General features: G+C 39.0%; 1 protein-coding gene across 1 annotated transcript in view; it reads right to left on the reverse strand.

The window, feature by feature from the left end:
- Positions 1-24,133, reverse strand: part of ubr4 (ubiquitin protein ligase E3 component n-recognin 4) — a 223,878-nt gene that overhangs the window by 56,323 nt on the left and 143,422 nt on the right. The window contains exons 68-82 of the mRNA XM_059952034.1: positions 22,555-22,791; positions 16,397-16,562; positions 14,997-15,141; positions 14,777-14,862; positions 14,544-14,631; positions 12,541-12,734; positions 10,258-10,497; positions 8,444-8,582; positions 8,155-8,280; positions 6,997-7,125; positions 6,440-6,783; positions 4,089-4,179; positions 1,371-1,455; positions 1,052-1,179; positions 828-957 (exon numbers count right to left, since the gene is read on the reverse strand). Of these exons, the coding sequence (XP_059808017.1) occupies positions 828-957; positions 1,052-1,179; positions 1,371-1,455; positions 4,089-4,179; positions 6,440-6,783; positions 6,997-7,125; positions 8,155-8,280; positions 8,444-8,582; positions 10,258-10,497; positions 12,541-12,734; positions 14,544-14,631; positions 14,777-14,862; positions 14,997-15,141; positions 16,397-16,562; positions 22,555-22,791 (2,328 nt within the window). The remainder of the gene's footprint in view (positions 1-827; positions 958-1,051; positions 1,180-1,370; positions 1,456-4,088; positions 4,180-6,439; positions 6,784-6,996; positions 7,126-8,154; positions 8,281-8,443; positions 8,583-10,257; positions 10,498-12,540; positions 12,735-14,543; positions 14,632-14,776; positions 14,863-14,996; positions 15,142-16,396; positions 16,563-22,554; positions 22,792-24,133) is intronic.

The following is a 24,133-nucleotide window of genomic DNA, read 5'->3' on the forward strand; positions in this document are numbered from 1 at the left end:
ATTCAGAAGAGGTATAAACTCTTCTTGGACTTCTAGCTGGGCACAGGTATTGATTTTTAACTGACATTTCAATTACAAGCTCTGCCATCTTCATCAGGGAAGATGACTGAGTTTGTCATCGAAATGTCGGTTAAAATCGATACCTGTACCCAGCAGGAAGCCTGAGAAGAGTTTATTTGTCATATATGCTGGGAAAGCACTAGATCCTTTCTCAAGAGGTATATTTAAAAATTTTGTACGTAGCCCACAGAACATTACCGTGGTTCCCTGGTGCCATCTCGCATCTTTAGTAGTATGCAGATTCTAACGACCGATTTCTGCTTACTTCCCTTCTGATCTTAGACACACCATCAGAAGGTGTTGACAAATAGGTAATCGGTTGTCATTAGTAATTCTACACTTTTCTAACATTTCCTCATTAGCTGACAGAGATTTGGCATTGATACTCTGCGGAGCCTGCAGTAGGACTGAATCAAAGGAAGGAAATATCAAAAGAACATTTCAATGAACAGTTTTGATCATTAGGAATAATTTAAATGAATAAACCTGTCAACTACTGTTGGAAAAATTAAGCTCATAGAGCCGTTTTGGAAAATAAACGTTATGACAAAACAGTAATTCAGCCACTGGATGCAGCTGCAAACAAGTAACTATTATTATAGTATTTAAATGACTCTCAGAAATCTACTACAAATATAAATGAACAAGACAATGCCATTCTTTATACCAGATATGAGAATGCTTAGAACAATGTAATCATCTATTATGAAATGGCTCTTAAAATCTGTATATTAAAAGCATAAGTCACAAATAAGAATTTTCTCTACCTCTGGCAGGTAGACACTTCTTCCAAGCTTCATACGATGCCTTGGGATCTTTCTTAAGCCATGCCTGAGCCTGTGCATGTATTTCATTGCTATAAGGTCTGACAGTTGTAAGTGTATCAACAGAGATGTCCTGTCAGAGAGATAGAGATCAAAAAGATAAACCGGACATAATCAAAGAGCAGACAGACTGACTTCAGCTATGTTTCACCAATTAGTAGGCACACCTTGTTTTTCTTGCTAGTTGGGGCAGGTGGTTTAATCAGTCGTTGTAGAATACGCAGACACATCAGAGTGATATTCTCAACCACCACGGGGGTCTTCATGTTCACAGCCATTAGATACAAACTTAGTGCTACAGAGGGGCAGAAAAAGGTACAAAAGGAACATTAAAATTCCTAAATATGCTCTTCAGAAATCATGTGGATCTAGTTGTGATGCAAACACAGACTTTGAATTGATAGTTCTAACAATGCTAACTCAGAAAATAATAATGATCCATACCACAAGCATTAACGTAACATCACACACTTGAATTGTGCTTACCGCATCGGAGTCGCAGTTCCCAGCACGCATCTTCTTTGGAAATTGAATCTGTCAGTAACAGCATCTCATACTGAAGACTGCTGGCCTGAAAGTAGATTCAAAAGGTCAAAGAAGGGGTTTATTATTTTTGTGATTGACAGCAAGTAAACAAGTATGTGGGTCAAGTCAGAGAGCTTGTGAATAACTGGGCTAATTCTGACAGACTTTTTTGGTCTCAACACTCTCACTGATTCACACCCTCCTATGTCATTCTAATTCTTCCCATACAATTTGTGTTCTGAATTGGTATGTCAATAGTTGGCAATATACATCCACTGTAAACCGCATTCCATCCTTGTAAAATTCCCGTGACAACAAGACAAACTGGAAACCTCAGCGTGAAAAAGCATTCCCAGTACAGATTAGAATTAAGTCTGATCTGTTTTCATAGGAATATCAGAGTATGGGCAATATATTATCCATCTCTATTTGCTACTAAACTTAGGAGATGCTTGTGTTTCATTCTTGTATAGGGCAAATTCGGTAAGGAAGGTACATCAGTAAATCAGATGGGTGTATTTAATAATCGTGTCACTTTGTGGCTACTGTTACTTTTTTAAAAATATTCCAAACCTATTTAACTCTGTCAGCCATGGCTTGATTCATGACCTCTCGAGATCAATAGTGTAGATATGACTGCTGTTCTAGTAACTTAAGTTTCATGCTGCCACGCGATGCTCATTTCACAGGTTGACAAAAAATTCTCACAGATTACCTCCTCCCAAGTGTGCTGAAGTCAAATAAGGCACTTAAGAGTGTTGCTTCAGTGAAAATCAGTTATTAGAAATGTTATTTTAAAAACCATTTTGCTGAGCACCATTTACCTTGTCATTGGAAGAGCAATCAACTGTTAAAATGAGGTAGAGTTTTCAAACTTGCAAAAATATATTTCAGTACAGTTTAGTATTTCAGAATATACTGCCTAGATTACAGTACTTTATGACAAAACTACACAAACAGCTTTGCTACAATCTTTTGTACAAGGGGGATAAAAAAGGTACAGCCCACAAAACTGATCATACCCCACATCAGCATTACGAGTTTGCACATTTTTGAGGCAGATTGCAAACCTGTGGCAAGTCTCTGGATACAATACTCTCAATATAAAATTTCTAAATATAATTTCTGTTTAATACACTAAGCTAACAATCCTTCCCTAATGTAATTGGAAGATGATTCTTCATTTCATTAGTCAAGACAGGCATGGTACTTACTGTGACTCTAGATTTTTCTGCTGTTTTTGATTAAACCTTTTGAATGATTACTAAACTGAGCCAAGTCACTTCTCAAATTTATTATGAAATATTTTAAAGCAACTAAGAACAGTAAGCACAGGAACAGTCTATGAAGTCTGTGCCGACCATAAGGCAAATCCAAACTAATACCATTTGTCTGTATGTGGTCTCCATCCCTCCATTCCCCATCTGCTTATGTGCCTAAGCGCCTGTAAAATGTTGCTACTGTGTCTGCTCCCACCACTTAACCTGTGAGTGCTTTCCTGGCACTTACCACTCTCTGTGTAAAAAAAACCTTACACCGTAAATCTCCTTTACACTTTCTCCCTCTCACCTTAAATCTATGCCCATTAGTTTTTGATATTTTCACCATGGGAGAGAAAATACTCCATCCATCCACTGCCTATCATAGTTTTACTGTATATATTTTTATCTCCCTTCAGCCTCCAGTGATCCAGATTAGTTTGTCCAACCTCTTCTTATAGCTAATATGTTCTAATGCAGGCAATGTTCTGACAAACCTCTTTTGCACCCTTTCTAAAGCCTCCACATCCTTTCCGCAATGTGGTGCACACAATACTTCAGGCAAAGTTTATACAATTGCAACTTCCTAATTTTTCCAGTCAGCACACAGATGATGAAGGCAAGTATTCTTTTTTAGCTCCTATAAGATTGTGTTGCCACTGTCAGGGAATTATGGACTTGGACCATCTGCCATTTCTATGCTCACACACGCTTCCAACTAGTCTATGTCCTGCTGAGTCCTTTGAAAATTTTCTCACTATCCACAACTCCACCAATCTTTATGTTGTTGGGAAATGTACTCATCAACCCACCTATATTTTCTGACAAATCACTTATTGTCCATCTTTGCTTTTTTGTAGCTTTTCATTAATTCTATTGTTTCTCTCTATCTACTATGAATGTCTACAAGGAAATTAATTGCTGGGTAGTATATAGTGACATATACATATTTTGATAAAAAGAATTACCTTGAACTTTGATTTATGTCACGAATAAGAGAGGTCCCAACACTGATCCTGGCAGAACATGACCAATTGCAGACCTTCAGTCAGAACAACATCTATTTTATCTTCTATGGCTAAGTTTAAGGTTTTCAAGATGCAAACAGATCCTATCCCTCAGAATCTTTTCCAAGTAGTTCTTTATCACTGATGCAAAGCTTACTGACTTATAACTTCCTAGTTTATCTCTATTGCTCTCTTAAATAAGTGAACAACATCAGCAATTCTCCAATCCTCTCAACTTCTAAAGAGAATTTTGCATTTCTCAACAACCTGCGATAGATCCTATGCTCAATTATGTTGCTTAATGTAAGATTTTGCATTTAGGAATATGTAAATGGTTTGAGATGAAAATGTTCACAAAACTGGTGTAACTTGCATTTGGATTACGCATGCACCTTAAGTCTAACTTTACTCACCAAATCTGGATTGGCCCAGTGTCCTTTCAGTGCAGTTGAAACCTTGGCGATTATTAGATCGTTCATTTGCTGTGTTGCCTCAGGGTTGTCTCTGCAAATATAGAACAAAAAATGGCAGTCATATCGTTATCAAAGCTACTAAACATATTCAACTAACGAACAAAATGGATGCTTGGTTCAATTGTCAGAACTTTGTCAGCTGCAGAGTCAAAAGTCTTATATTTCTCATATTTCCTTACGACAGAGAAAGCTGCCATTTGTACCACGGGTTCTATACCAACCCTCAAGAGAATTCCTATTCCCCAACGTATTTTCTCTCAAATTTCCACTAACCTTCCTTGATTCTCATGCCAGGTACCTACACCAATCACAATTTACAGGGGCCAATTAACCCACCAACCAGCATGTAGGTTGTGTTAAGAAACCAGAGCACCCAGAAGAAATCTATGAAGTCACAGGAGAATACGTGTACTCCACACTCAAGGCCAGAGGTCAGAATCAAGCCTGGGTTGCTGGAGCTGAGATTCAGTAGAAGCACATCCTGGCTTCATGTCCCACACCAGGACTTGAGCAAACAATCTTGATCGATAGATGGAAGGACGCTGCATTGTCAGATTGTCTTTCAGACTCAATGCTAAATCAAGGCTCTCTATTACTGATGATTTAAAAGAACATCCATCATTATTTAAAGCAGAGCCACAAATACTACAGTCAAGATGATTAACATTATTTTTCAACACAACAAAAACAATACCCATTGTTTACTTGTTAGACTTTTCTGCATTCAAGTTAGCTGCAACTGGTTATTTGCTTGGCATAAGATGTGCAACTAAACCTCCTTTGATCAGACATCTGGCGCACATAAAGTAGTGCAAACCCTTACCTGGCCACTATCCCAAACTAAACAAGAATCATACCTGCCATGCTTTTTAACCCAAGTTGACGTTTTGACTTCACATCCTTTGCATTATAACGAATGGCTTCTCCCACCTTGGTAACACTGTTCATCCAAGTCCCTAGCTCAGATTATTTTCTGATGAAATACTCATTAATACAGCTGTTATCTCAAGGCCTGATAAAAGGCACTTTGTTTCACAATGTTAAAGTTGCTTTATAAATGCAGGTTTCTATGCTGTCCCTTAACACTGACAAGAATAGTCCAAGCCATTAAGTCCAATGTTAGTCTTAAAACAACCTTATGGTTGCTCTATCTCTGCTTTGTCTATCTTTAAGACCATAAAGATCCTGTCCAGGCAATTTATAAATTAGAATGCTGATAATCTCTGTTCAACTATAATAATCAACAGCACTTTTCTCACACACACACACACACACACACACACACACACACACACAGAGTCAAAATGAAACATAGTGAAGACTAATTAAAATGTTTTTATCTTTGTGTAGAATGTACCAGTGAGCCTCAAACCTTTTTCAGCTATTCCTAAGCTCCTGTACTCAGTTGACTCCCAAAATGAAGTGTGTTACTTAAAGATCCTGGACGAATGAAGATGTGCAAAGGATTATTGAGTAAGTTGATGCTTACAATGGGGATACAATAGGGCAGTGAGTGTAGACCAAACCAGACCAGAAACAGAATGCACCATAAATCAGCTTGGATGGAATAGCAGAAGAGGAGCAAAGGCTCAATTTTTATTTGATTAAATATATAATATTGAAATTTTTAAAGCATATTTAAAATATTTGAACAACAGCATTTACACTACCTTGGATAAAAAATATAATTTTTAACAAACTTTAAAGAATACCCTAACACTTAACTGGAGTACTGTAATTAAAGTAGAAGATGGTGCCAGTGTTTTGGCGACCTGTATGTTTTTTTTTCCATTCACAAAAGCCATGAGCACAAGCAGGTGCAACTACCTCCCCTCAGGCTTCAGACCATCCATTGAGAAACGTGGTCTTGTATATTATACTCAAGAATGTAAGTGGTTGGTATGTAAGGCACATTCCATTTTCGAAGGTCAGTGGGTGGTGTCTGCAGCATTCCTAAAACTATAATACAAGCATGCATTCTGATATTGCCAGTGTAAAATCATTAAACCCAGAATGTCTTTTCTATTTTTGACTCAACACCAAACTGTGCTGTGGCTGCTAACAATTGGGTTCAAATTACTGCATAAGTGAAACAGCTGACGTAGAGAAAGAGAAAGAGTTGGTAAATCACTATAATCTGATGCATTCTAAAATAAGGATCTCAGAAGTCAATGTTAAATAGTCCGAACCAACACTAGCCTGTGCCTTATAAAGTTAACATTCCATTGATTTCATGTATTGATTGCAGAAAATTGCTTTCTCATATAACATAAGTTGCTTAGTCTACATACCTTGTTAACAAGCACATCAGTTGTCTGACTTCCTCTCTCATTGAAGCCGTGCCTCTCCGCAGGTTATAATCAAACAGCTCACGGATAAGACCCTGAGAAACCAGAATCTGTCTGATGGTGCTATTTGTAGCGAGTGCACGAAGGAGTGTTATACAATGCTCAGTAACAGCTGAGGCACAGCCATAACACTTTGTCGAAGAGGTATGTCCACAGCCAAGGACAGATAGTGCCCGATATTGACTCGCAGTGAATGTGGGCTGAGCTGTTGATCGCGAAGACTTTGTAGCAGCTTCCCGCTGCTGAAGATCATATTCCAGCAGTTCCTTCCGTGAAGCCAGAACTTTCTGCAAAACAATTAAAACATTCAAACTGCTAGTCTTTTAATCTCTTAGATTACATGTTCAAACACAGAACAGTTTTAAATACACGCTGTCCGTCATCAAACAGTTGTCATAATAAAATTCTTAACATTATCAGTTCTTTAATGATAATTGCATTAGATTATATTACTCTGGTTACTCTGGTTAAATATTCAACTTTCTAAAAGTTTTGGTTACCTGAATGATTTTGGACAACTCATCAAAGGATGTCTTGCAGTCTCCACAATACTCTTGTGCCAGTTGCTGAATATAACGATTCACACTGGCTGCTGTTGAGCTGATTCCAGTAACAGCATTGGAATCATCCTGGAAAACAAGCATGGACCTTCAAGTAAGTCTAAGTACTTCATCAAAATTTAGTTTTATCCCACAGTTGATGGAAACATACACAGAATCCAGAGCTTCGAGGCAGAATGTAAACTATAAAAACGTTATAATCCATTCTTTAGGCCTCAAGAGTCCTGTGTCCAATTCTGAGCACCACAGGAAGGATGTCAAAATTCTGGACTTTCTCAGATGGCAACAGGCAAGGAAGACTTAAGTTATGTGGAGAGAATAGAAACACTGGAATTGTTCTCCATTGACAGAGGAAGTTAAAGGGAAATGTAATGTTAATCGCATAAGGGTTTGGTACGGTAGAAAAGAAGAAACTGTAAATGTTGACAATAAAGCTAAGGGGTTTGAAAGTTGTTCTGGTTTTGCATTAAAGGATGTGATCTGATAAATAATATAGGTCAAGTGACTCAATAATAAGTCTATTAAGGAAATTTTGTAACTCCTTTAAAAATGAGGGAAAATAGTGAATATTGAGATAAATGAGCTAGACCTTTTAAAGCAAGAAGCACATAGGCCTTGATGTCCTCCTGCACTGAATGATTTCTTGAAATAGCAGAGTGGATCCAATGTATGACATGATTTGATGTAGAGAGACAACAGTCTGACAAATAATACTGTAGTACTTGAATTAGTTGTCAATCAGCAAACATTAAAATGTAAGAATGGTGTACTAAATGTGGCAGTCATCTTCATTTCTTTTTCACTGAACCAGTATAGAATATATTTCTTCATGCATAACTTGTTTTTTGAATTTAATTATTTTTAATTAAAATAATTATTTTTTGAATTTAGAATTCTCTTTCAATGACAATTCCAATCGACTACTTTGTATCTTGAAACATTGCCTCAAATCCTACCTTTTCAACCCAGATCTCAATTACCTTTCCCAACTGTACTCCTTGGCTCTATTAAGTTCAGTAAGATACCTGCCAATACCCTGCTCATCATATAAAACAGCAAACTTTAGTTTAAGGCCACTTTGCAACCATGTCCCTTTACCTGTGGTTTCTCAGGAGCAGCCTCACTGACTTTCACCAACAAAGTTTCAAGCTGTGGCCTGTGTCCCATCAGCTGATGATAAACACGATCAGCTTTATCCAATAAAGTATTTATGTTTGTCACTGCCTATAAAATAAAACAAGGTTAAGTTATTAAAAACAGAAAAGATACATTATAGAGTCAGTAGTTTAAGCTCCTATACAATCCACTCTGAATTCAGTACAAAAAAAATGAACTGCAACTATTAGAGATTGAAGTGCCAAAAAAATGTTCACTTAAGTTAGCTCACCTTCTTTCTATCCTCTTCATTTTCAATTGGATCCACTGCACAACACGGTTTGGCATAAAGCATAAAATCAAATCGTGCATACTTGCAGAAGCCACATGCATTGCACAGAAATGGATCTTTCTCATCATAGTTAATAGATCTGTGAAGACACCATATGAATTATTTAAAGTGAATGCAGTTTACTCTAGTTATTAGTCTAAGAAGCTGAGATCTCAACAGTGGCTGACATCCACATTAAAAAAAATAATCTTTTTTGTTTCTGTCTCATGCCCCATGTACTGCAATAACCTTCTCCAGATAAACAATCCTTTGCGATCTCTGTATCAATTCTGGTTTCATGCACATCCCATTTTTTAATCAATTCAGCAATGGCAGCTCTACTTCCAGCTGTCTTAGCTCAAAGTTTTAGAATTCCCTACTTAAATCTAAACGTCTCTTCTGTTTAAAACCTATTTACTTGATCATGTATCTATTAAGATATGTCTTCGTGAGACAATTAAAAATGTTTAATTGACATTCACATATTGTCGATGTTCTAAGAGTCAACAACCAATGAAGTATTATTTGAAGTGTAGTAACAATATAGTACAGAAGGTAGGAAATATGAAAATGCTGGCCATTGCTTAACAGGGCAAATCAGTTTTAATTAGAGCCAATTCAAATGAAAGCGGCTTTAATTAAAAACTGGGCTCTGCAAAGTTTGCATCCACAAATTAATCACTGTCTTTCAATTAACCTGGTATAAAAATCATCCAAATAGCCTGAATTAACACAACTGAAACATACATACGGAGACTACATTAAAACAACATAATGAATACACAAACTGCAGACTGGCTAAAGGTCATGATATAGTTGAATATATACAAGTCCATAAAATTATTTAGTTTTTTTGCAGCCACAAGGACTCAGCAATCAGGACTGTGCAGACAGCTTTCAATTGTGTGTATCAGAGCAATCTGCCAAAGTCTAGCAAAAATGATAATAAACCATGCCAAATATAGCCAGTCTACAGAGCACTGTTGGCTTGGAGGCTGATCTTAGAGTTCAAATCCTAAGCAGAAAACAGGAACTATTTAAATCAAAGCCACACACATTAAATGCTGTTGGCAGCATCCCGGGAAAAGAATAAACAGACAACATTTTGGGCCAAGACCCTTCATCAGGACTGAGGAAAAAAGACGAGAAGTCAAAGTAAGAAGGTGGGGTGAGGGATGGAAGAAGTACAAGGTGGTAGGTGATAGGTGAAACCGGGAGAGGAGGAGGGGTGAAGCAGAGCTGGGAAGTTGATTAGTGAATGAGATAAGGGCTGGAGAATGGGAAAATCTGATAGGAGAGGACAGAAGGCCATAGAAGAAAGGGAAGGGGGAGGAACACCAGAGGGAGGAGATGCGGTAAGGGAAGGAAACGGGAATGGGGAATGGCAAAGGAGAAAAGAGGGGACAATTACCAGAAGTTTGAGAAATTAATGTTCGTGTCATCAGGTTGTAGGCTACCCAGATGGAATATGAGGTGCCGCTCCCTAATCTGACTGTGGCCTCATAGCAACAGTAGAGGAGGCCGAGGAATTTAATTCTGGTTACAAGTTATTCATGTGAAATATCCTATTTTGTTTCAACATTATTAATTATTAGGTAGATTGTAAATAACAAATTGCAACAGTGGCCACTTTATGAGCTTTTGTTACATCTCACAGATCAGTGAATCAGGTGGCAGAGTTTACTCTTGTATAGCAGTCCTTGACAGTTTGAGCATGTTGATGTTACTACTTATATTCATTAAATATAATGTAGTTTACCTAAAAGCCAACTTACCTGCATTTGTGACACTGGTAAACATTCTCGCCACAGTTACCGCAAACACCTGGATTAGCTGGAACAGATGCACTGCAGCGTGGACACTGTAGGGTCTCAGTTGATGCCTGGTAATTTTCATAGAAGTCCGCAAACTCAATCATAAGGTTGGATGCCACAATGGGAAGTGGTAAATCAATCTTTACCTCCGTCTGCCCTGGTGTTAGTTGGACCTTTTTTGCTTTGTGCCATCGAGCAGGTCTAGAGAGAAAAGGCAATGAGGTTGTCAGTGTGTGAGTAATTCAGCCCATTTACAAATAACATTTCCATGACAGCCTTTCTGAATTGCAGTGGATTCCAGCTAATTGGGCCATTGGTTAACTGAAGCAGCCGCTTACTTGGGACAACAGACTGTTGCCAAATGGTTTCTTACTAGCATCAGTCACATGCCCTTGTATGGCTGTTAGGACACTACACTGAGCTTACAGCAAACAATTTTTAAATAGCGTCAGTTGCGTGTGCTTGTTTTACGTTATCACCACTGTAACCCCTTGTAGGGTCCAATTATCTCCCAGCCTCATTCGTTACCTCCCCTCTTCTATCTGCTTATCTCTTCTGTGGAACTGATAGATCCCCCCATCTGTTGCTTGCTCTTCCTCCGTCCTTTCACCTTTGAAAACTGTCCATCTCTCCTTTACTTTTCAGTCCAGATGAAGGGTCTTTCCCTAACTGATTTTCACCTAAAGATGCTGCCTGACCTGCTGAGTTCCTCCAGCATCTAGTTTGTTGCTCCTTCTTTCTGAGTACAATGCTAGGGCTCAATGAAGTGAAACCCATTTTTCAAACACCAATGTTTGATCCACACATTTAATTCTTGCATCTAACCTTTCCTCAAAAATCTTGCAGTGGTGTTAATGTCATTATGGTTATTTTATGCTAAGTTATGTATGATTTAAGTTTACGTTAACTTAAGTTTGTCATGTTCGCAATGGATTGTGCAACTTCAGCAAAAATCCAAATTTCATGGTATTTAAGGCTATGTACACTTTGACGATATACTTAAACTTGAACTCATTTTTTGGCTTCCCGCTATATTGGTTCCCAAAAGAACCACGATTACTTATCTTCCCCTTCTACTCCAAGTTCCTCTCTTTCCACAAGGATGACCCAGACAACATTCGGGATGCGTTGGTGAGTGGCAAGTAACCACAGTGGAATACTTCCTCTCCTTGCTCACATGACTACAGCACAAACAACTCTCCAGAAGCCAGATACCATCTGACACAAAGCAGACTGCTTGATTAGCACTTCATCAACCACCTTAAACACTAATTTGTGTGTACATCCGTGAAACGGATTGCAGTTACAGTCAGGCTTCTCAGACAGCATGTTCCATCCAATCCATGAACTCAAAACAAGGGTCACAGGTGCATAAAGGATAGGCCACCCCAATGTCTAAAGAGTGTAGAATGGCAAATTTCAATGGGATGAGATCAGAAAACTGGAACTGAACTGACAATCAAAGCTGTAATTGAACAGCTACGAGGGATATAGACAGGGTAAATGCAAGCAGGCTTTTTCCACTAAGGTTAGATGGGACTATAACCAGAGGTCATGGGTTAAGGATAAATGGTGTGAAGTTTAAGGGGAACATGAGGGAAAACTTCTTCACTCAGAGGGTTGTGAGAGTGTGGAATGAGCCGCCAGCACAAGTGCAGGCGAGCTCAATTTCAATGTCTAAGAGAAATTTGGATAGGTACAACATGGAAAGAAGGGCTATAGCCCCAGTGCAGGTTGATGGCAGTTAAAATGGTTTTGGCATGGACTAGATGGGCTGAAGGGCATGTTTCTGTGCTGTACCTATGACTCTATGAACAATGGGATGACTTCAAGGTAGAGGTGCTTTAGCTACAATATAAATAAATTCCTATGAGGGAAAAGGGGAGGGAAATAAAATCAATGTCTCCCTGAAAGGCCGAACACATAGTGAAAGAGCAAAGAAAGGGGCATATCCATATGCAAGTTAACAATACAAGGGAGAACCAAACTGACTTCAGGAAGCTTAAAAAGGAGATAGCAAAGAAACAGGGTGAGGAACAACTAGCACAACTAAATCAAAGGCGACTTTCAGATAAAATGTTTACAAAATAATATTTGCATAGTCTGTACCTCATTCAGAATCTCTGTGCAGATCCAAAGACTGCACATAGTTACTTTTGAATCAAACCATGTTATGTTGTTTTGGGAAAAACAGAATAAGATTATTTGCCTACACACACATAAATACCATATTTATGCACTTACTTGTTTTTTAGTTCTACAATGGCCTGAACAGTCCTGTTGTTATAATACAGGTTAATAGTACGAACCATCTTCGTACGTTTTAAATCTCCAATCTTTACAGTTACTTTGCTGATTGTGTGACTACCAATCAGTTTTACTACTTGCTGTGTAGTTGTATAGCGAGTATCCACCTTGATTGATGAAAGCTTTATATTCTGAAAAAAAATTATACAATTTTGGTAGTTTAAATTTGTGTAGACAAAGTAGTAGACAATGTCAATGTAATGAGGCAATTTACCTAGCAGACTTTTGCCCAAGCTATAGTCATAGAATCAGAGTTGTACAGCACAAGAACAGGCCCTTTGGCTCACCTTGTCCATGTTGACCTACATCTAGATCTTTCTATGCCTTGCTTATCAAAGTACCTGGAGTAAATGTTTCTTAAATATTGAGACTGATTCCAACTGCTGTTTCAGAGAGTGAATTTCAGATATCATTACCTGTGTAATAAAAAACATTCCCCTCAATTCCCTTTAAAATGAAGAAGCAACATTCTTCATTTTATCTTAAACCCCTACACCCTCTTGTTTTTGATATTTCTACCATGGGAAATAGATCTTGACCAACAATCCTATCTATGCCTCTTAAAGTTTTACATACCTCTATCTGGTTATAGTCATAGAGCAATACTGCATGGGTACAGGTCCCTCAGTCCAACTATGACTCATCCCAAATTCCTATGTTTGGCCCATATTCCTGGGGTCCTTGGACCTCTTGCTTAATGGTATTGGTCCATGGCATCAAAATAGTTAGGAAAACCTGCTCCTCCATTTACCTATCCAAGTGCTTCTAAATGATACTATTGTACCTGTTTGAACCATTTCTTCTGGCCGCTCCTTCCATATACTCACCATGCTCTGCCTGAAAAAGCTGTCCTTAACAGTTCATTTTTAATTCTTTCTCCTCTCACCCAAAATCCATCTCTCTTTGCTCCTACCCTGGAGTAAAGAAAACAAGCCCAGTCTATCCACTCTCTTCCTGCCCAAGAAACACACTGATCAATCTCCTCTGAATCACTTTCTGTACCACGGAAACCCAAACTGCACTTAATACTCCAAGTGTGGCCTAGTCATATATTTGCAAAATATTGTTCTAACTTTTATATACAAGTTTCAAACTACGAAGGCAAGCATGCAATAGATTCTACACCACTATCTACTTGTGTTGGCATTTTCAAGGAGCTACACACTTGAACAATGTCCTGTTCATCATTATGCCTTAAGCATTTTACTATTGACTGTACATATACTATCCTTATTCAACACCCCAAAACGCATCACCTCACACTTGTTGGGATTAAATTCCATCTGTCAAATTTCCATCAAATCTATATCCTGCTGTATCTTCAACCTTCTTTGCTATCTAACACCACATTCAATTTTCATGTCATTGACAAGCTTACCAATCATTCCTCCTAAAGTCACATCCAAGTCATTGTTGTATTTCATAAACATCATGGGTCCTAGCACAGATCTACTAATTACAAACTTTCAATCAGAAAAGCAACCTTCTATTGCCTCCAGTCACCAAGCAAATATTGGATCCAATTAGCCAAAACACTTTGATTCCCATGAACCTCCTGGACAAGCCTACCATGTAGGAGCTTGTCAAATACCTTACTACTGACTGTATATGCAACGTTCACCACCCTGCCTTCATCAGTCCTCTTGGTTGCCCTAGTTCTTATTACCATGTTTTAGCCTTTCCTCACAATGGATTCCTAACTAATATTTGGTTGTCTATAATCCGGTTTGGTTGAGATAAACCACAGTATTAATCTATCTCTATGTAATCTAAATAAGACTTTGCATTGAGGACAGTAATTATATGTCAATAGTAAGAAACTGTTGACACTGATTAAACAACAGAACAGTGCACATCTTTCTTAGAAGATGATTCCATTGGTCTATGTCTGGTATGCCAGTCAAACACAAGTTTAATGCCAAGTGTACAATTCTACTCACAGTGAATGGCACCTCCGGGTTATTACATACTAAACATGGATCACTCTCCAGGTAGTAGCCATCAAATTCAACCAGACCGGACAGCATGCTGGATGAATTAAAGTCACAAAAATGCTATTAACAACTTTATAAATGACATGAAACCATCACTACTGCAGTATTTTTAAAAAAATACAATGCTACATAAATACATTGTGATCAAAAATGGATATTAAAACAAATTAATCACTCACTTATAAATGTTAGAGTTGGGGTGGTTGGTGAGAATATGGTTTTGAGTACGAAGGATCTCCACTGCCTTGTGTGAATACTCTTTCAGCTAGGATGGAAAAAGACGAGTTAAATTCCTCAAAAATAATTAAAGAGCATGGAGAACTGACAACTCTCTAAAAGAAAAGGAACATGCTCGGTTCACATACAGTAGATTGTGCACAGTCCATTCACATTCCTTACCTTTTTTTCTGTCTGTTGAGTCTTGAGTGAAAAGTATCCCAGCAGATCCACAAACTGTGCAGCCTTGCGTCCATAAGCTGGGAGCTCTGGCCAAATTGACCACATCAGGTCCAGTAAAAGCTCCTGTTGTGATTTTCCAGAACTCCTAATCACACCAAGACACAAAATGGTCATTTTGCACGAGTATAAGCAAATATCAATTCCCGTAGCACGCCTGCCCACCACCAATCCATCTCGAGAAAATCCTTACCTGTGACTCAATCCAGTCACCATCTATGTATGAGCAAGCAATAACCCCCATTTCCAAGCTGAATCCATGAGACTGTCTACACAAGTTCCCAAGCAGAATCTGTAATGTGACTTTTACTCTCACCTTGCTTTATCCTTTCACTGACAAAAATGGAGGCTATTCTGCCCAGTGAATCCATGCTAGCTTTCCAGGGAGCATCATATTGGCCTACTTCTTGTGTTTCTCTGTATTGCTGCAACTTCTCGCCCCACCACGCACCCCCCCCCCAAATGCACACACACACGCATGTATGCCCATCAACTTCTCTTTGATTCTTTTACTTTTAATCTCAGGTAATTAACCTACATATGTCTTTGGGAAAAGACCAAAGCAACAGGAAGACACCCATGCAAATACAAAGATGATGTAGAAATTAGGTACGGATAGCATCTGGGGTCAGGATCAAACTTAATTTCTGGAGCTGTGATATAGTAGCAGTAATGACTGCATCACCTTGCCTCCCACACCCAGTTCAACATGTTTACAGAGAGTAAAAATGTACGCAGCAACTTGAAATAAAGGACAAGATTTTTATCGTGTCATTATTTCATATTATTTTGGATTCACTATTATTTTTCAATGATTTCACCATGGATCCCTACATATCCCTAAATTTCCTTCAGTTCTAAGCTTCTTGTTATCTTACAAATTCATAGATTTGCCTGTGTTAATCCACATATTCCCTACGCTAAACCCCTCGCTATTTTTCAACAGACATAATCTAATTTGATCCTCGACAACTTTCTATTCACGAGACACTACTAACTAACATGTTGCCTTCAACAGACTCAGATAAATGAGTTTCTTAAGTTACTACTTGATCAATAATATGTATATTGAAAAGTGAAAGGCCACGTACAGACCCTGGGTTCAGCATTAGACTCCATCTTTGTTGATATTTATACCTATTAACACCTTTAGAAGAAAGGAGTGGAATTTCCAAGGAGACAAGAGTCTGTTACAACATTTACATTAAAGTTGAACGTGAACTGTCTCCTAGTTGACTGTAATCCTTAAAATGTCAGTAATACCTGTCCTTCTTTACAACTTAGTGTATTTTGGTTCAGGAATGTTAACTCAGCTATTCTATTGGTTGAAAGCTGCATCTTACCTATATATATGTAGAGTAAGACAGTGAGCCTGCCAACGCACAGCTGAGGAATTTGACTCCAACAGGAAACATCTTAAGAACTGAATCAGTGTTTCTTTATCTGCAAACTTATTCAGTTGATTGACCAAAGCTGTGCAGAGCTGATCTTCCTGGCTGGTTGTGTTCTCTGTTAACAGCAAACAAAGAACATGAATATTTACCAAAGGGTGCTTAGAACACTTTATTATGTACATAATTAAACCTGAGCTTTATTTCCAAGTATCGGTACTGTCACATGAAATTTGGCAACCTGAGTTATCTCCAGGTGACTTGCTTCCTCATGGTGAAATTAATTTCATCATAGTGCTTGGTTAAATCCTGGAATTCCTTACACAAGGTGAATGAAAGAGACGCACGTATCCCAGTCACGTCATGACGCAATGCCCAGTTCACTACTGATACTTTAAAATTCTTGCTCATGTAATATACAAGCACTTCAGAAGTTGAAATATTCCAAGAGTAGGACTAGCTGGAGTTGCTTACAGAGTAAAGCTTGAAAACAATATCCATGAAAGTACTTCCCGTACGTGAAGCTATTTCATAAAACTTTCCTAGATCAACTACGGTATTGTTATGGTTAAATCTATACTCCAACAAAGAGCCCTAGCTCAAACTTTGAAAGCCTTGCTGTACAAGTGTAAATGTCATCACATTCCACACTGGTCACCCTAATCATCTGTAACAAGGTTGTTAATTTTGCCGTTGTTTAGTGGCGATGCTCTATGAATCAAGCCAAGTACACAGCTGAATTTCACGTAGAACTCAGTCAGAATAGCCTCCGTGAGTCTAAGCGTGGCTCTCATCCAAGCTTCAACAATGAAGAAATAGGTTAGTCACTGCACATTCAAGATTTAAAATTCACAAAATAGGAGAAATATATATATATATATATAAATACCTAGTATAAAATTCCTCAAAATCCCAAAAGAACACATGAACATATTAACCAAATTAACCAAGGATAACCAAAGTTAATTTTACAATAGTTTGTCAAAATTTAAAGTAAATTTATTATCAAAGTATATACACGTCAACATATGCAACCCTGAGATTTGTTTTCTTGCAGGATCCAAGAACCATAACAGAATCAATGAAAGACAACCTACGTGCAAAAGTCAACCAACTGTGTAAAATCAAAACTTTAAAAAAATAATAAATAAATAAGCAAGCAATAAATATCTAGACATGAGATGAAGAGTCCTTGAAATAAAGTCCATAGATTGTGGGAACAGTTCAGTGATGGGGCAAGTGAAGTTGAGTAAACGTTATATCCACTGGTTCAAGAGCCTGATGGTTGAAGGGTAATAACTGTTTTTGAATCTGGTGTTGAGAGTCCTGATGCCCCTGTAACATCTTCTTGACAGCAGTAGCGAGAAGAGAGTATGACATAGGTGGCGGGGTCCTTGATGATGGATGCTGCTTTCCTGCAACAACATATGGAATGCTCAATAGAAGGGAGGGCTTTACCCGTGATGGACTGGGCTATATTGACTACTTTGCATTGGATTTTCAGTTCAAGGGCATTGGTGTTTCCATATCAGGCTGTGATGCAGCCAGTCAATATACTCTCCACCACATACCTATAGAAGTTCACCAAAGTTGTCATGCTGAATCTTCGTAAACTTCTAAGGAAGCAGAGGTGCTGCCGTGCTTTCTTTGTAATTGCAGTTATGTGCTGGGCTTATAACAGGTCCTCTGAAATGGTAACAGCTAGGAATTTCCCCTACCCACCTCTGATCCCTCAATGAGGACTGGCTCATGGACCCCTGGCTTCCTCCTCCCAAAGACAATAATCAGCTCCTTAATCTTGCTGATATTGAGAGGCAGGTTGTTCTTGTGGCACCACTCAACCAGATTTTATTTTCATTCTCCCTCCTATATGCTGATTTGTCACCACCTTTGATTCAGCCAACAACAGTGGTATCATCAGCAAATTTAAATATGTAATTGAAGCTCAGAACCACAGAGTCATAAGTGTAAAACAAGTCGAGCAGGGGGCTAGGTACACAGATTCTGGTCCGCCTGTGCTGATGAAGATTGTGGAGGACATGCTGTTGCCAATCTGAACTGACTGGGGTCTACAAGTGAGGAAATCGAGGATCCAATTGCACAAAGAGGTATTAAGGCCAAGGTCTTGAAGGTTATTGATTAGTTTTGAGGGGATAATAGTATTGAATGCCGAGCTGTAGTTGATAAAGAGCACAATGGCTTATGCATCTTTGCTAACAGGAGAAAATCAGCAGATGCTAGAAATCCAAAGTAATACACATAAAATGCTGGAGGAACTTAGGTCAGGCAGCAACTGCGGAAAAGAGTAAACAGTCGACATTTTGGGCTGAGACCCTTCTTCAGGACGGCAAAGGAAGGGGAGAAGTCTTTGTTGTCCAGGTGTTCCACGGTTGAATGAAGAGCCAATGAAGTGGCGCCCATGGTGGACCTGTTGTGCTAGTAGGCAAACTGGAGTGGATCCAAGTTGCTTCTCAAAAAGAAGTTGATGTATTTCATCACCAACCTCACAAAGCACTTCATCACTGTGGATGTAAGTGCCACTAAATGAAAGTCATTGAGGCAGGTTACCATGTCCTTCCTAGGCACTGGTATAATTGAAGTCTACTTGAAGTAGGTGGGTACCTCAGACTGCCAGCCATTTGATCAGCACAGGTCTTTAGTACTCAGCCAGGTACCCTATCTGAGTCTGTCATGGGTTCACCCTCCTGAAGAATGCTCTCACGTTGGCCTCAGACTGAAATCACAGGGTTACTGGGGATTGTGGGCATTTGTGAAGGTTCCTCCATGTTTTGACAGTGAAAGTGAGCATAGAAAGACAATGAGTTCTTCTAGAAGCGAAGCCCTGTTGTCACCTATGTCGCTTGATTTCACTTTCTAAGAGGCAACCGCATTTAAGCTGTGCCACAGGGGTCGTGCATCCTTCAGTAATTTGAGTTTAATCCGGAATTGCCACTTCTGCCTGGAGATGGTTTTCTGGAGATTGTAGCTGGAGCTCTTATATCTCGACTTGGTCACCAGACCCGAATGCCTCTGATCCGGCCCTCAGCAGTTTGTGGATCTCATGGTTCTTCCAGGGCTTTTGGTTGGGAAGACTGAATAATTTTGTGGGAACACATTCATCTACAACTGTTTTTATAAAGTCCATGACAATCATGGTGTATTCACTCAGATCCACTGATGAGTCCTTAAACATGGCCTAGTCCACTGACTCGGTAATCCTGTAGCCGCTCCTCTGCCTCCTGCGACCACCTCTTTCTTGTCCTGGTCTCTGGAGCCTTGCTCTTGAGCCTCTGCCCGTATGCAGGGAGGAGGAGGACAGCCAAGTGATCAGATTTCCAAAAAGCGGTCTAGGTTTGGAATGATAGGCATTTGTTATCTTAGTATAGCAGTGGTCTGGTGTGTTGGGGATCTCTGATACCTCAGGTTATGTGCTGATGGGAACATTTCTTCAAACAAGCCTGAAGGAAGTCCCAACTATAACTTGAAATGCATCAGGATTGACTGTTCCTTGTTTGGTGACAGCAGCATACAGTTTCTCAAGTGCCTGATTACAGATGATGGTATGTAGACTGCAATTAGAATCACAGAGGAGAACTCTCTTGGTATACAGATTGGTCGGCACTTGATCGTCAGGTGTTCCCGGTTGGAGGAACATGAGTATGACAAAACCGCCGTATCACAGCAACACAGCCTTTTCCTTTTCCAAATCAGCTGTTCAGTCCATCCTTTGGGTCTGATTGCCGAATCTGACGTATTCACAGTAAGCCATGTCTCCATAAAACACAACAAACAATTTCTCATTTCCCTCCAATACAGCAATCTTGCCCTCAGGTCTTCAATCTTGTTCTACAGTGACTGCACAGTTGCTAACAAGATGCCGGGTAGAGGGGGGTCTCATTCCTTTGCCTGGCTTGGATTCCCCCACCACCACCCCCATCTCACTTCTGGCCATGGAAATGAACCTTTGTCCGCTTAAAGTTGCTTGCTTGAGAGTTAAATGTGCCGAGTCCTTAAGATTGTGAAATCTGTGGTTCATTAAGTTGGTTCAAAAGTTCATTGCTTGAAGGGAAATTACATGCTGCAGATTCAAAATGTGAGTAATTCACATGTGAATGAGCAGATGTGAGTAATTCAAAAGAGGTACACAGGTTGAGTACTCCTTATCTGAAATACTTGGGGACAGAAGTGTTTCAGATTTATTGGAGAGATTGGGCTTGTACACGCTGGAATTGAGGAGATTGAGAGGGGATCTGATTGAAACGTTTAAGATAATTAAAGGATTTGATAGGATTGAGGCAGGAAATATGTTCCAGATGTTGGGAGAGTCCAGTACCAGAGGGCATGGATTGAGACTAAGAGGTCAGTTATTTAAAACAGAGTTGAGGAAGAGCTTCTTCTCCCAGAGAGTTGTGGAGGTGTGGAATGCACTGCCTCGGAAGACGGTGGAGGCCAATTCTCTGGATGCTTTCAAGAAGGAGCTGGATAGATATCTGATGGATAGGGGAATCAAGGGATATGGGGACAAGGCAGGGACTGGGTATTGATAGTGAATGATCAGCCATGATCTCAGAATGGCGGTGCAGACTCGAGGGGCCGAATGGTCTACTTCTGCATCTATTGTCTATTGTCTATTTACTGGATTTTGGAATATATAATGAGACAGCTTGGCATTGCCATAATTTCTGACTGAATTTATGTGCTACTGGGAAGCAGTCTTTATCTTACATTTGTCTATCACACACATGTACTTAACAGTAAAAAATACATAACATTAAACATAATGAAAATACGTGTGCAAGGTAATTAAAGCAGCACAGGAGAAAACCTGAATCAGCTACTGAACAAAAACAAACGACAGTCTTTCAGTCTCCAACTATGATGCCATATTTAGATTAAAAGGTTACACTACACTGTATTTGTATTTTACTCTTTTTAGGTTTTATTTAAGGTGTAAAAACAATCAGCATTGTAGACTTGTTCTGATGTTAGATTTTCTTCAGCGACGGTCTTCACAAACTTATCAATGAATTTCTCTGCAGCTTTGTAATCAGTGGACGCCATATTTTTAAAATCTTTAAAAATGTAATGGTGCCTTTTCTTAAATTACTGCATCCAGCCTGCTGTATATTCACAAATAACTTCAATTTTCAGTTCATCGTGATAGATCTTTGCTCTGTTTCATGACCAGCACACTGTTAAGCAGCAATACGTTCACTCTGATGCTGATACACGCTTTAAAATACATGATTGAGATCTTCACTTTTTGCATTATGCAATATTTTTCTCTTTTTCATTAACTTCTGTTCATTACATATGTGAGGTCACTTCTCAAATCTGTCTGTGATGTGCAGAGACCTGTGCATCGCCTGGGAACCTTCCCAGCACCTTGTGGAACTGTCCATTTGTGACGTCATGTCAGTGCTCAAAAAAAATTCGGATTTTGGAGGTTTTTGGAGTTTGGAATTTCAGATAAGGGATACTTATATAGAAGCCTGCAGAATGTCGTCATTGTTCACTGGCACCATTTTGCCTCTTTGTTATATGACTTGTGGTATACAGAGATATTAGAAATCTTGCCCTTAATCTTTTTCCCCATTTTTCTCACTCTATCTTAATATGTAATCCATTTTTTGACATTTTTATTCATTTTAACATGGAGTTTTAACAGTTACATCTTTTAAAATATTGTATAAGTAAATAATTTATGGTATGCAGGGACTGTTGACAAACACAAATATTTTTGTCCATTCTAATCACACTTGAACTGAGAGGCTTACTAATCATTTTAGAGACCTGTTAAACATTTATCATATTTGTTATGGGCTTGAGATCAGACCTGGTTAAGAAATTAAATTCTTCCCTGAAGGATATTAGTGAACCAGATGGAATTCAGTAACAATCTAACAGTTTCATAGTCACCATTTCTAACAAATTTATTTTCCCTCCAGATCATTTATTTATATAAATATCAAGCTGCTCAGGAGATATATGAATGTGTCTCCAGGTCACCAATTCAGGATTTTAATCTTTTAAAGAATGTTATTGCGCCTCTATGTAAATAAGAACAAAATTCTGCAGGTAATTATTTGTAATGGGATACATTAGCTTACCATCCTTTTCCTTCTCTCGCTCCTCTTTCTTGCTCTTTTTACTAGATGATTTGGACTGAGATCCGGACTGTGCTGAGCTGGAGGAGGTAGTGGTTGTCCCAGAACCCCCAGTGTTGCTGGATGTTGTCGTGGAGACCACTTTACTGCCACATAACGCACAGGAAAGCAACTGCAGGAGAACTGGAGAGACTCCTTCATCCACAAGAAAACTGACCTGAAGTAAGAAATACAGAACAGCTGGAGGGATGGGAAGAAGAAAAAAGGAACACATTAAAAAGAAATCCAATACATTTAGCTAATTTAAATTGCAAACATATATCTAATACCAGAAAAAAATCTTAATTATTCTTCAAGTATAAACATGGAACGTTGCACTTTACTCAGTCATATATTAAAAGAGTACTGCTGAGTATTCAGTGTATTTCTATGTTAAAGTACCTCATAATAAACTATTTTCACAGAATAAGAGTTGCATTAAAGAAACTGAACACATGGCGGTTGAGCACATTAATCTTGATTAAATGAAACTGGCTCTATGCACTGAATGGCCCAGTTACGTTCAGCACGCTTTGACATGAACCTCGGTACAGTGGTCCATGACATTCTGTTAAGGAAGTCTAACAGCTAGGCTTAGGCCCACTTTGTATTTGTTTTAATTTTTTTTTAATGCTGCCTTTCACCAAATTCAACTTTCCTCCTTTTCTGTCAGTCCCTCAGACTATCTTTTGAGTTCTCAGGTGACTGAGATCAATGTGGGAACTAGAGAGGCAGACTGGCAGCTTGCGAGGAGGTTCACTTTTTCTGTTGCTGATAGCATCTTCAGTGTTCTTTCCACTTCATGGTCATGGGGTAGAGATTCTCCTCTGTCAGAGACAGAGACACAAGAGACTGCAGAGACAGTAACCTGGAGCAGAAACAACTGCTGTAAGAAAGCTGGTTAATCAATCTGAGGAGGAAAAGGACAGTCAATGCTTTGGTCAAAATTCTGCCTCAGTCTTGAAGCAGGGATATGGGAAATACTCCACATTTCCCAGGAACATTCATTGTTGAAGGGCATTGTGGTGCATCAAGGACAAGTTTGAAGAGGATCATCAACCTGAAGGCATTATCAATTTGAATGCAAAGTCCAGATTCACAAATACTTGTATGAAAAAGTCATCATTGGCATAATGACTGGCCCCTGACATACAAAAAGAAGTGAATTCTGCTTAACTATTCACTAATGAGGTTCAAGACAACTTGAGTCTAGCCTGTAGTCACTGTACGCTGAATATTTCCCTTTTTGCTAGGATGATTAGGTTCATTCTTGTAGGACACTGTGTGGTACAACACTGAAACATAAATGACAGTTCACGTTTGACAACAGTCTTCTGCTACAGACTTCCTGGTTAATATCATGCAGTAAGCGCAAGATGGAAAGGAATTTCTGCTAGCTCCACTCCACTCCAAGAGCATGTCTCGGACTGGTCACATATTGCAGATCATATCCGTCGTGCCTCTAGATCTATGGAATTAGCACTGAAATTCAGGAAGCAACACTTTGGCCTCAGGGAAGTGGTTCAGGAGCCTTCTGACAGGC

The sequence above is a fragment of the Hypanus sabinus genome, chromosome 27 (assembly GCF_030144855.1).
Source record: "Hypanus sabinus isolate sHypSab1 chromosome 27, sHypSab1.hap1, whole genome shotgun sequence".
NCBI lineage: Eukaryota > Metazoa > Chordata > Chondrichthyes > Myliobatiformes > Dasyatidae > Hypanus > Hypanus sabinus.